Genomic DNA, 14,886 nt, shown 5'->3' with positions numbered 1-14,886 from the left:
CACTGGAATGAATAATTCACTCAATGTGTGTCTCTATTCTCTCTGATATGTCTGATGTAATCAGCCTGGCCTTCTTTACATTAGTGCTGTTAATTCGATTACTGGATCACTGAAAACTTGCCCAGAGTTTAACAGCTTTAAATGGCCTGATCACAAACAGAGAAGGAGAATTGGGTTAAAGAGTTAGAATGGATATGTCCTCCTTCCAGGGTTACAGGTGCTTGTAGATGCTCAGTGTGATTGTGATAAACAATTTGGCTATGACTTTTGCGCATTTTGCACCAAACGAAACGGACAGACTTCTGAGGTAGCGTAACCGTTTAATGATCTGCAGCCAAATAGAGCGAGCTTTGGTGAGAACTATACAAATATAAACATTGGTCAAAAACGTAAATTTACACACAAACTGACCAGACCGCAACTTTCAGACGCCATCTTTTTTTCTTCTTGCTCAACTGTCACCAAATGGAATGTACATGATTGTGGGATATCAAAGGCAGCGAAGGATACACCTGCTGCCTTCAAAAATCGATCAGATGAAGGTCTCTCAGGAGACAGGAAGTGAAGCTAACATTTGATTCGGACGTTTCTTGGTGCCTACCTATAGCCTGGATGCTTAGCCCCGCCCACAACTTTTTAACTCGGGCAGTTCGGTCTGGACTTGATCCGTAGAAAAGTAATTATGCCCGAACAGAAACTGATCGGACCAATGAAATTGTCAGGGCTGGCTTTAGACGATGATGGACAGGTGATAAACAGTAAACAATAAACAGTTTTCTCCGGAAAAAAATGGCATTTGGGGGGTAAAATATGTGTTATTTTGGCAGGGCTGCCTGCTAAAATTTGGATTCCTGGGTCTGTATATCACGTAATTGGGGTCGCTTCAACCCGCGAACATGGAAAAACCTGCGGACTTGGCAACACAGTGCAGTTGAGTTCTGTTGACATTTGACCGCTAACGTTATGCGTCGCTCCGTTGCTCTGATTGGTTGTAGGTCTATCCAATTGAGGTCTTTCCTGGTTCGGTTGAAACACGCCCCATAATCACAGCCCAACTGAGCAGTATCTGACTAGAATTGAGTATGACGACGTCAGGCTAGCCTACCTAGGAAGGCAGCATTTTTAGGTTTTCGGATGCAGCCTGTTTTCAGCATATTCTCAGAAAGAGATGCTCCTCTAGGAACGAGAACATGCTCCAGAGGGCGTCAACCTTGTGGCAGCTGTTTGATCTGTTTGGCAGTCCGTGTATTGTCAGCCAGGGTGTGTAAAAGGCCTCTCAGAACTGTGTGAGGGGAAGAGCCAGGCAAAAGCTTGCTGAACTCGTTTCGAGCATCCTCACCAGGTTCATATGGCACCTGTCCTCTCCACTCATCTGGCGTAAACCACTCCGCATCGGTCCCCGGGCAGCCAGACCTCACGTTTCCCCTCTGCTTGTGCTTCAGCCTCTGAAAGTTGTCTGAGGTTCTGTGACCCGACCCTTTGGCCGCCACCAAACACTGTAATCGCATGTGGGCCGTAACCTTGTTGCTCGTTGACGTCACTGGCGCCCGCTGCCGCCTGAGAGACAGAAATTGCTCCGCCAGAGCGCTGCAGACAGATGGCAGGCACATCCACACATGATAGGATTACGCTGGACATATTAGAATTTGCAGGTATTAAAATCTTCTCGAAAAAGCAATTTCAATAAAGCAGAATCTCTGTTTGGCTTTAAACTGATTTAGGATGTAGACATGCTTGAGTCTCTCACACAATAAACACTATAACAGTTCACGAATCATTTCAAGTAATGATTAAGGGAGTCGGTTAACTTGGTAATCACTCATTCAGTACATTTTCCATATGCTTGATTTCAAACTGATTTCCTAAAAATGTATGGTGTAATGCAGCCTTTATTTTAGGTATGAGTTTTCTGGATAAATCCAGAGTAATAAATGACATAAGAAAAATGTTGACAACATTGTTAATTTTTTTTGCTGTCTTGGGGGGGACTTCTTTTTTTAATAAATAAAATGCTTATTTGCTTATTTTTAAGTTAACTTTTGTTTGAAAAATGTTGACAACATTGTTAATTTTTTTTGCTGTCTTGGGGGGGACTTCTTTTTTTAATAAATAAAATGCTTATTTGCTTATTTTTAAGTTAACTTTTGTTTGAAATCCATATTTTTAAGGCAGCAGCTATTTATGTAAGTGCAAATAACGTAGCGATAGATTCTTTCTACACTATGTCAAAATAGCAGTATTTTCTTTGCAATAAGTGTAAATAGTAGTTAGATACTATTTGGACCTCAGTATTTTCGTACATTATAAAACGTAATTGCAATAATAACATTGCGTGTAAATTGTTGTTTATTAAAGGTGCAGTGTGTAATATTTATGAAGATCTATTGACAGAAATGCAATCTAATATTCATCATTATGTAAGGTCTTTATACACCACTGAAAACATAGTTAAGCATTATGTGTTTGTTACCTTAGAATGAGCCATTTCTATCTATATACACCGCGGGTCTCCTTACAGTGAAGTCACCATTTTGCGCCGCCATGTTTCTACAGTATCCCTAAACGGACAAACTGCTCTACAGAGCGCTAGCTACTCTGCGGTCTCAGATGACGACATTTGTCCTGTGTCTGCCACCGTAGCTTCTCTGTGCTTCGAAAGGGAGGGGTGAGCGGTTGCAATTTGCTAAAATTTACACTGTGCACCTTTAAATTAATGCTGATTTATTGGGACATTAAAGAACCTACCCCTAACTCTACCCGATGAATAATTTATTATTAAATAACCGTTAGGCACTTTAATTTCACTTTTCACATATTTTCTTATTATTTTGAACTCGGGTCGATCGCGTTAAGTATCTGCGACACACCCTATTCCCTACACCGCTGCTGACAAGTCATACATGGTTTTTGTACTTTTGTCTGGCCCAATCAGACATTGGAGGGCGGAGTTAGAGTAAATAGCCTCTGCCAACAAGGTGGGCTATTTGGACTTATGCTGCGTTCCAGGCAGGTTTTTGAGCCCGTAAGTTACGACTTCAAACTTAAGACTCACTACTTTGTAGCGTTCCAGGCCACTGTGGTAGCTATATGTAAACAAAGCATAGTGGACTGTATGGGGCTTATGCTCATTTACAATAATTTCTATCGCCAAAGGTGCTTACTCCTTGCTTATTTGAGGGAAACGGAGGAGAAAAGCGGCACATAATGCAAGAGCAGCTGTTATACCTTTTTATTTTAAGTTATTCGTGTACGACTTACATAAACACTGCATCCGTAGGGGCTGCCATTGTTGTTTAGCAACAAAAGCGCGCAACTGGGAGTACATCGATCTAGTACGAGTTCACGGGTGGGAAGTCACGGGTTTGACTGCCATTCCAGTGCACTTTCATGGGTAGAAGGTTGGAAGAACACGGGTTACGGGTTGCCTGGAACGCGGCATTAGTGTACTTTTGTTTTTTTTTTATTTGCATACCGCATCATATATATTTAATTTGCAAATGTGCATGGTCGTAAATGGCATTTTTATATTGATTGCAACCACAAAGGACAATGCAGTAGATGCAGTGTTGTGTCGCACTGTTTTTTTTATGGTCACTTCAGTTCAGACTCATATCTCATAAAATAATGAACTAAAATACCTATGTTTATTTTTGCCGTGGGCTGTAGATTCAGCAGCACAGCTATTCTACTGAACAGTGGTGCAGGAATCACTGGTAAGAATAAATGCATCTCGAGTTCATCTTCCCAGCCAGTTGGGAGGCCTGCAGGACAGCTTTGTCCATCTCCTTATCTCTAGCATGGAGTCCTCAGCCTTTAGTTTTCTTTTCTCTTCTTTTCTCTTTTCTTTTTCAATCAGTGTTTTGCGGTGTTGAGTGGCTTTCTTTGAAAGCAAAGCAAGTTATATGATTAGGACACACTTAAAAGTTAGACCGGCAGTTGATAAACTGATCTGATTTCAATGGAGCCAGTTGACTGCTATTCGGAGACATTGCAGAGGCTGCAAATGACTCGATCCAGGCAGACGAGTGTGTGTGTCAAGAGCTTTTTTTCCCCTCTCTTTGGTGTTGTCTGACGCTCTCCGGGGAGAACAGCAGGTCTTTTTCTCTTGACCTGCTAACTGGCACCCCTGGGGAGAGCGAAGACTGTGGTCTAAAAACACTTTTAAAATGGATGAGCCGAAAGTTGATTATTTAACGCACAAATTACCAAGGCTATTTCATCCTTCTCCAATCACTGTTTCCCTGGTATCACCATCGTCATCCTGTCACTGTGAATAATGAGTTCTGCGTATTTCTGCTTATCTTGGTTTCCTCAACAGCGTCAATCATTATTAAATACTGCAGCTGCTTTTCCCCCCTTCCACCTGAAAAATTAATTGTTTTAAGCAAACAAAAAATACAATTAAATGTTTGTTTGGCCAAACTGAGTGAAAAGAAAACTGAAATGGTAACTGCATAGAAAATGATTTCATACCCAAAAGATGAAAATATCACTCAGTTAACCATTTTATACCCCAATAATGTGTTTTATGACTCACTGGTTTTCCAGAAGGTCTATAAGGAGAATGGCCACACTTCACATCATTGTTTATCATTGGTTATTTTACAGCTAGACATAACATATGTGTTAATTGGCGCCGAAGTGAAGCAAATGTGAAATGCCACTTTTACTTGTGTTGTGTCTTGTACAGTGATTTTGTATTGTATCGAGCAGATATATTCAGATTTTTTTGTGGACTAAGATGTTAGTGGTTTGCATTCATAGTTAGACTTTTCTAAAGAAATGCTGTTCTACTTCGTTTTTTTTTCTTTCTCTGTTTGTATTGTAGTGTAATGAGTTTTTTCCTTGACATATTGTTATTTTTAATACCAGCTATTTCACTTTAGAATGTTGCCCTGATAATTTACTCACCCCCATCTCATCCAAGATATTCATGTCTTTCTTTCTTCAGTCGAAAATACGTTTTTTGAGGAAAACATACCAGGATTTTTCTTCACATAATGCATTTCAATTGCAACCATTGGGTTGAAGGTCCAAATCAATGCAGTTTCAAAGGGCTTCAGAGGCTCTGCACGATCCCAGACGAGGAATAGGGTCTATCTAGCGAAGCCATTTAAAAAAATAAATACAAATTATATTAGAGATGCACCAATGTATCGGCCGCCGATATTTATTGGCCGGTTTTTGATCAATTTGATCAGTTTATTAATGAACCGTGTGAAGGCACTGAGCTGTATAATGTCTGTTGCATAATCCAAGATTATAATGTTGCGCTGCTGTCGGTGTTTTAATGTTAATCAAACAACAACAAAAATTGCTCATAATTGTTATATGGATTTGTTTCCGCAACGGAATCCAGTCATAAAAACGGAATTTACTGCATGACGCGGAATGTCACGGAATTTGTAAAAAAATAAAAAATAAATCGTAGGTCAGTATGTTATATCAAATCACAATATATATACTAGTGTCTGTGAATATTAAGCCGCAAAAAGACTGCTTAAATATGAATCCTGCATGTTTCTGTGTGCATGAATGGTGCAGATGCGTTTCATTTACCTCACACACACTGAAACTTGCATAGATTTTGTCGAATGAAACGGTAAAATGCTCATGAAGTGACTGGAAAAAAACAATCGTCATATCATAAACACACACCGAAACTAAAAGGTGTTCGCGGCAACCCGTCAAAATATACGTTCAGTTTAACAAAGTATTTGTGACCGTAATATATTAATGTTGTTCAGTAGAATTTAGCTACGTCTCAATGAAATAATAATATATGCATTTAATTTATACAGCGAAGGAAATGCAGTGTTATTTAACATTTGTTTACTTTATTTCTGTACCTGGAAACTGTTAAACCTTCCTAAAAAGCACTGTTTTTTCATATGTGTCTTTGTTCTGTTGTATTTATGCATGTTGGCCTGCTGAATGTTAAATGGATCCAATCTATGTTCATTAGAAATGATTTGATAATGCAGCAATAAACTAGCGTGTAGGCTATAAGTTAATGTATGTTTTTTTATTTTTTTATTGTTTTTTTACTGTGCTAATTTGAAACCTGATCAAAACACTATCTATTGTAATGTCAAAATTTCAAATAAGAGGGCAAGTGACAAATACCTGTATCGGAATCGGCCCATAATTGTTTGTAAATATCGGTATCGGCCCCAAAAAATCCTATTGGTGCATCCCTAATATATATACTTTTTAACCTCAAATACTGTGTTGTTCTTCTTCATTACGTTTGACTTCATCACTTTGGAAAGGTCACGTCCGTGGCGTAGGTGGAAGTACCAAACCAGTGCCGAAAAACTGAAGTGACCAGGTGTAAACAGGCCCTTTAAGAACACTAATGTTGATTATAATTTGATCTATTTTTGGCACTGACGGGCGTTAACAGCTGCATATTTTATTTGTGCGTGACATGATTTACACACAGCGTGTGTCTTCTCCAGGTCGTGCTTAACAGGTTGTTCATAAAAGCCGAAATGTGCCCAGATGTCGGCTTTTAAAGTAGGTGGAGCATTTTTAATTACTCATGTCTCGCCTCCCTCTGCCATTTGTATGCTACCGCGGCAAAGCATGTACGTGACAAATGACATCAGAAAAGCGTCAGTATACATTATAATCGGTTATGTCTATTACTGAACCGATACTGAATCTTCCTCGTTTGCACCGCGATGCATCGTAGAAACTATTCATTTCGACACCCCTACTATGAAGCCCTTTGAAACTGCATTGATTTGGACCTTCAACCCGTTGGTTGCCATTGAAGTCCATTATGTGAAGAAAAACCCTGGTATGTTTTCCTCAAAAAACTATTTCTTAAGACAGACATGAACATCTTGGATGAAATGGGGGCGAGTAAATTATCAGGAAATTTTAAATTTGAAGTGAAATAATCCTTTAACTAGTTTCTTATTACAATGCATATTACTAGGATATTGGCTGCTTATTAGTATGTATAAAGCACATATGAATGCCTTATTCTGCATGACCTTATTCGACATCTCTTTAATCCTACCCAATACCCAAACTTAAACGCTTCAAAAACTATTAATAAGCAGTAAATTAGCAGTTTATTGAGGTAAAAGTAGTAGTTAATAGTGAATGTGTTCCCCATACTAAAGTGTTACCGGATTTCTATAATCGATTGTCATTCTAATTGATATTAATGATTAATTGGTATTTTGAGTCCTACAAAGATTGTAGAATAAACAACCATGTTTACGCAACCCATTTTTATCCACAGTTAATCATACCCACCTTCCTCCAATAATGAAGTGCTCATGTGTGCCAAAGTGGATCTATTAAGCATTTCAACTGTCGATTTAATCAAATTAATTAATGGTATTGATCCTTGATTAGCCCAATGTCTTGTTAGTTATTGACATATTCATTTAACGTTTTTGAACTGTGATTCAGTTGTGTTTGTAAAAATTATTTCTGTAATTTGTGATTAGGGAAATTAACCAAAAGTCACAAAGGTAACCTCTTCAACTGTCACTCTCTCCTCAGATGATGCAGTTTTCTTGGGACAATTACAAGCGCTACGCCTGGGGCTCCAACGAGCTGCGTCCCATCTCTAAGCAAGGCCACTCCAGCAATTTGTTTGGTGAGTGTCTGTCTAGTGTCTCTCTGACCAGTGTTTGAACTATACCGTGGCCTTTGGGGGAGCCCACTTTTTTTGTTTTGTTTTGCCGTGCCCTTGCTCATGCCCTTGCTCATGCCCTTGCTCGTGCCTCAAAAGAGGACTTGCTAAGATACATAACCGCTACAAGTGTATGCACTATATAGGATAAATCACAATACAGGATTTACCCTATTATACTTTGTCGACACAAATTGATAGTTCAAAAAGCCACCCACAAATAGTCTATAAATAAAGCATCCGGCTGTCTTTGAGTTCACATGAACAACGTTTAAAGTTACTCATCATGGGACGGATTCACAAAACATTCTTAAGAATGAAATTATTCTCAACTGCCCATTTCTTCTTATTTTCTAACTTAAGAAAAAATTAGGGCTGTCAAAAGATTAATCGCGATTAATCGCATCCAAAATAAAAGTTTGTGTTTACATAATATATGTGTGTGTACTCTGTTAATTATTATTTATATATAAATACACACACATTCATGTATATACAATATTTGCATGTGTATATACTGTATATACATTTATATAATCTATAATATATATAAATATAAATGTTTTATATATAAAAATATTTTTTTTCTTAAATATATACATGCTTGTGTGTGTATTTATATATAAATAATAATTAACAGTAGGGTTGGGCGATGTCTCCTAAATTGGCAGTTGACGATGTTTACAGTAAAACATCGTGAAGGACGATATCGTCGTTTTTTTTTATTAATACAAATATATAATTTACTGTAAATTATTTTTATATTATATATTATATTATATTAATTATCTGTATTTTACTATCTCTTTACATAAATACTATTTTCTACTTAAAAACGATATAATTTTGTTTTTTTACTAACCCAAATAATGATTAATCCGCGCTAGGTTGCACGTGAGGGAAAAAAGTAGCTTCCTTCCACTTAAGAAGAGTTGTGCAGTTTTAATTTTAATATATCTCTTTACATAAATACTATTTTCTACTTCAAAACTATAATTTCGTTACTAACCCAGTGTTTTGTATGTTAATGCTGTTTTATGTGAATAATACCGAGTGAAGCACAAAGCTTTGTTCACAAAGGAAATAAATTTGCAGCCATGAATGGATTCATGCCGAGTGAGAAGGGGTAGACTGAGCCCAATTTAAGATTTGTCAGCTTTTTTATTCTGTTTTGCGATTTCCGTGAATTTTAACAATAGGCCTAACGTTAGTCCATTTTATCCCACATCTCTTTTCTTTTCTCAAATCTTCACTCGCGTCGCACCCATTTTCGCAGGGAATTATAAACGTTTCTTCCTTTCGTTTGTTTATAATTAAGTCTATTATACCCATTCACGTCCTTTACTCTGGGAAAGTAGAAAAACACTGTAGGACGAACCTATACCTTTCAATAAAATAACACCATTTAACACCTTTTATTTTCTTCTTAAGTAAAAAATGAAGATGTTCTTAAGAAAATATTTGAGAACTTCTTTAGAATTTTTCAAGAATTGCACTTAGGAACATTCTTACAAACTTCTTAGAATTTATCTTAAGAAATGTCTTAACTTCTTTCTTAAGAAGATTTTCGTGAATCCGGCCCCAGGCTACAGAAGAATACCCTAATTCCTCCGTTCAATTAGGCCTAAGACATCGAGAGTCACGCCGACCTACTATATATTAACCCAGCCACAACATAATTGGGAAAAAGATGCCTTACCTTAACACAGAATCGAGCACAGAGGCCTGGGGTCAGCTTCCTTTGCTGTTCGTCCAAAGATCCAAGAAGTGGATATTCATTTATATTTTTTCTACGAATCTTTGAGTTAATGTACTAAACATAAGTGGAATTTGCACCGCAGCGCCATAACACCTTGACGCTCATGACAAGAATGGCATGTATAGTTATCCTTCTTGCAGTGAATTAGGTTTAAATTGCCGAAATGCATGAATGAGTTATGTTTTCAGTTTTACACACAATAATTTATGATGATCACATTACACAAAACTGAAATTGCACTTCAAAATAACACATTGTCAATATTTTGAGACCCCCCAAAATTTCACAAATCACATTTTCAGGGGAGCCGAGCTCCCCCGTAGTTCGCACCCTGTCTCTGACCATGAAACTATGATTCGTGCACGTACAGCTTCACGTCTCAACAGTAAATTGGTAAGCAGTCAGAACTGTCAATCAAAGGTGGTTAGGTGACCTCTATCAAAAAGGCTTTTGATTTCTGTCTGGTCCGTCTCACTTCACAAGCTCCGTCTAGGTCTATTTCTGTGATCAAGAAGACATACAAAAGCATTTCTGACCGCATCGAGCGGGAATCGCATGGTCACACCACACAGATGTAGTTTCACGAAACCTTGATCCTCTTTGGTACCATTTACGCATTGTGTTTTCCTTCCCTCTAAAGAAATGTTGTTGTGCTGCTTTTGCCCGTCACCCTCTTGACCCATTTCTATTTTGAAGCTTGAAAGCACAGGTTGTGAGTGGGCATGCTAATTCTTGAATAATTCATGAAGGCCTGTCCATCTTTCAGTGAGGTTTGTAATCTACATCAATAACTCAGAGGATGCAGCAACAACACATTATATCACATTGTTATGCTACCTTCATATTGTAATTTGCATTGTTTTGCTCCTCTCAAAAATGTAATAGTACCTTTCCGAGAGTTTGGAATTGGAAACACCTTTGGAAACGCACTCAGAAAGTTTAGAAACTTGACCAAAGATTTTCACAAATAATGTTTTTCACAGTGAGACACGCTTTTTGGCAGCTGTGATTCCTGACTTCTGGTTTAAACTTGGCCCAGATTTATTTATTCATTATTATTTTATAGTAAATTTTTTTAAGTTGGCACACTTTTATAGCTTCACTGATTGATTTAACAATTAAGTTTAGTAACAATTAAAGGGATAGTTCACCCCAAAATGATTTTTTTGTCATAATTTATTTGTTCCAAACATGTATGAGTTTCTTTCTTTTGTTGAACACAAAAGAAAGTTTTTGAAGAGTTTTGGTGGTCAGACAGTTGACAGTAGCCATTGACTTGCATTCCTACTATGGAAGTCGATAGCTACCGTCAACGTTTTTGATTACCAACATTCTTTAAAATATCTTCTTTCATTTTCAACAGAAGAAACTTGAGGGTGATTAAATGATGACAGCATTTTCATTTTTTGGGTGAACTATCCCTTTAAGTTGAGCAAACCAGTTAGGACAGTTTATAAATCCTGTATAAATAGCACTAGTATTTTCTTTGTTCTCAATTATTTAATTTTGTTTTCATAGCTTTTATTGTTCCTTGTCAATGCAAAGTCATTGCAAATTATAAGGTTTTTGCTAAAATTGTCCAAAACCTCCCTTTGAAACCTTGGGCATTTTAAAACTTTTGCAGGTCATGCAAGGTGATTTTTCTTAATTTCTTAGATTTTTCAGGTTGAACGCTTACTGCATCTTGCTTAAAGTGTCTTACAGATGAAAATTAATGCACTAAAATTTCACCCCCTTGAAAAATGCCATTGTTTTGAATGAATCATATTGCAATCAAAATGTTAACAGCTCACACAGTAGAGCGTTTTCCTGTAACTCAAACAGTAGAGTGTGGCGCTAGCAACGGTGTTTGATTCCCAGGGAAAGCAAGAACTGACAAAATGTAAATGTCTACCTTGAATGCAATGTATGTCGCTTTGGATAAAAGTCTCTGCCAAATACGTAAATGTAAACACAATTGCAAATTGGGTTTGTATTTGATTGGTTCCCAGTGCATACATTGTATAGCCTAGAAATCTAGACGCACTCTAGCGGCACAAAGTATAATTTGCAGTCAGGGGCGTCTAGCAACTCTCCGTTGGCTTGCGAGCTGGAAAAACCAAACTCTAGTTAGGCCAATCACATCATGTATAGAGTCAGGGGGCGGGCTTAACATAATGACGGCAGAGTTGCGGCGGTTCCGTGTGCTGCTTGAAAACAAAGGAGCTGGCGAACAGCGGTCTTTAAAATTGGCTTTGGCTGCCACTCTGGAAGACTTGGAGTTAAGCTTTTCTTTGAGAAAAGAACAAAGAACAGCACTGAAGTCATTCTCAAGAAAGGAAGATGTGTTCAGGGTTTTGCCGACTGGATACGGCAAAAGTTTAATCTATCAACTAGCTCCGCTTCACCTTCTTCGTTGCTCTGGTTGGTTCTAGAGCTATCCTATTGCGTGCAGAGGGAATTTGAAAGACAACCGTTTATCCCGCCCCTCGGATTGAGCCCTGCCAATGGTGTGTCCCCAGACCCAACATCTTGATGTGGGTCTGGCTTGTCAGACTATAAATTGTATTAATTTCTTCACAATATACTTTTTTTATGCAACATTAGATGTTCATGTAGTAATCACTTAAAAATATGTATAATTAATTTTATTCCAAACAGTCTAATTAAAAATTGTCAGTTGTAGACATGTTGGTGCATCACTATTAAATAAAAAATGTAGGGTTTGACTGCAAACTTTTGAATATACAAACAGTTTCCAGTCGCATATCCTCTCAATTAATTGAGTTCTCTGAATCTTGTAAGTCAGACACATCACTGTTTTTCAGGGTCGACACTGAGAGTGTTATGAAACATTCATCAGACGTGCTGCTGTTGTGTTGTAAACTCCACATAGTCAATTGGCACTCAGCTGGAGGGCAGGCCGGGGATTTACAACACACATTTGATTAACCTCCATAATTTTGCTTTGGACGTGCCAGTAGAATATACAGTCTTAATTTATTTGGCTCCCACACTATCAGAATAACAATCTGGCAAGAAGTACATTACACTCCTCAAATCCCCTCGTGCGCTACAGCCTCAGACGAGTGTGTGTGTGCGCGTTTTAAAAAACCTCCCATGTCAGTCAAAGCCAGACAGCTCTCGCACACGCTATTAGCTCCCAACCTTTTTTTTGTTGTGCTGTGCGTTTCCAGGCAGTTTTGAGTGCTTGTCAATTTCTCAAATAGTAAGGTTGGCCCCATGAGCCGCACGGCCCATGAACACAGGAGACCATTGAACACGTGCTCAGCCATTGCTGCGTTTTGTCTGGCAGGGTTTTCCATTATAAATTTAGAGGTTGGGTTAATGGTACGTTGGCTCTGAATAAAAGATGATCTGGAATATGCCGGTCAGGGTTTTTGTACCTGACCAGGCAGCTGGAATGACTTTTTTTGTGCTTTTCTAGATCCCGTTTCTCAGTGAGATGTGAGCTGCTGATACCGGCCGGACAGATCACACACGCCGACACATAGAGTAAGACCTCAATGGAAATCGTGATCACTGGGGCGGTCAAACGAACAGCCACTTTACAACCCTCAGGGCTTTAGCTCGCAGAGAAAAATCAGGCTGCAGTCAAGCCATATGGAAGTGCTTAGTCAAAACATTATGCCTGCTTGTGTGTTCCGGACGTGTGAGATTATTGCCACGTGTTTTTATGAACTTATTTTGTGCCATGCCGCATACACGTGGACGAAAGGTCTTTCTCTCATGCATTTGACCTCAGTTGCATTAAAGTTCATTAAATCTTGTGCAATATACAGCAAATTTCTGATGAATTGCGTTTAACCAACCATGAAAAAAAATCATTAAGGCCTTAGAATCTGTGGATTAGAGTGAGTTTGAATATTTCAAACACTCTGGGCTTGTTTAAGACCATTGAATCCACATTATAGTCTAGGATAGAAGCAAGGAGAACGCGGTAAAAGAGAATAGGGGTGTTACTGATGAATTATCGTTCATCAATTTATAATTTGATGGATTACACTTGTAGCTCCATGGCTTAAAAAAAGATAGACTCTTCGACTGACGATTCATTAAAAAACTGTATTTAAACATCCGTCACTGTGGATTTGCATCATGAATCAGTGTAAGAGCTTGTACTGTTTAAAAGAAAAACAAAACGCCAAACACAATGTAAGTAAACTTTGAAACAAACATACACTTATGTTGCCAAAATACCAAAATACAACACTCCTCCAAATCCTTGAATTCAGGTGTTCCAATCACTTCCATGGCCACAGGTGTATAAAATCAAGCACCTAGGCATGCAGACGCTTCTACAAACATTTGTAAAAAAGGTTGCTCTCAGGAGCTCAGTGAATTCGAAGGGTGGTACCGTGATAGGTTGCCACCTCTACAATAAATTAATTTGTGAAATTTCCTCACTACTAAATATTCCATGGTTAACTGTTATTGGGGTTATAACAAAGTGGAAGCAATTGGGAACAACAGCAACTCAGCCATGAAGTGGTTGGCCTCATAAAATCACAGAGCGGAGTCACGCATGCTGAGGCGCACAGTGCACAGAAGTCGCCAACTTTCTGCAGAGTCAATAGCTACAGACTTCCAAACTCTGTCTGGCCTTCAGATTAGCTCAAGAACAGTGCGTAGAGAGCTTCATGTAGTGGGTTGCCATGGCCGAGCAGCCAAGTGCGTTGCAAAGCGTCGGATGCAGTGGTGTAAAGCACGCCTCCACTGGACTCACTGGAGCAGTGGAGACATGTTCTCTGGAGTGATACATCACACTTCTCTGTCTGACAATCCGATGGACGAGTCTGGGTTTGGCGGTTGCCAGGAGAGTGCAGGTTGACTGCATTGTACCAAGTGTAAAGTTTGGTGGAGGGGGGATTATGGTGTGTGGTTGTTTTTCAGGGGTTGGGCTTGGCTCCTTAGTTCCGGTGAAAGGAACTCCTAATGCTTCAGCATACCAAGACATTTTGGACAATTTCATGCTCCCAAATTTGTGACTGCGCACCAGTGCACAAAGCAAGGTCCATAAAGGCATTTTTACTTGGTTCTCCATTTAAACCAGGTGCTAAATCCTTAAGTTCTCTTTAACCATAAACCTTGAACGAACTGACCATGTGCGGCTAGGCCTTGCTCCATATTAGTATGCTTTGAGCACGCTTGCAATATATCCGGGTACATTGATGAATGTCAAAATTAGACTTCTGCTACCACGAGAAAGATAAACCAATGGAAATCCAAAATCAAACAATTAAATACCATACACATTCAAAAATGGATAACGTAACAATAAATCCTTTAAGGAATACGAATTTGAAAATAAAATTAACAGTATAAAGTAAATAACATACCCAAATCATCAAAAACACTAATCACCTGTTGATTTAGCATTTAATTGAAGTACTGGTGCCTTTGCCGGCTACTACAACAGCTATAAAATATGTATTTTGAGCAAATATATGTGGAATTGTGGAAAGTTTTG

General features: G+C 38.5%; 1 protein-coding gene across 1 annotated transcript in view; it reads left to right on the top strand.

Annotated features, from left to right (window-relative positions):
* The window catches only part of man1a1 (mannosidase, alpha, class 1A, member 1), a 184,875-nt gene that overhangs the window by 43,127 nt on the left and 126,862 nt on the right, over positions 1-14,886 (top strand). The window contains exon 2 of the mRNA XM_079832091.1: positions 7,525-7,621. Within this exon, the coding sequence (XP_079688217.1) occupies positions 7,525-7,621 (97 nt within the window). The remainder of the gene's footprint in view (positions 1-7,524; positions 7,622-14,886) is intronic.

Source organism: Gobio gobio (genome assembly GCF_949357685.1).
Source record: "Gobio gobio genome assembly, chromosome: 12".
Taxonomy (NCBI): domain Eukaryota; kingdom Metazoa; phylum Chordata; class Actinopteri; order Cypriniformes; family Gobionidae; genus Gobio; species Gobio gobio.
This window is presented reverse-complemented; position numbering and strand designations above follow the sequence as displayed.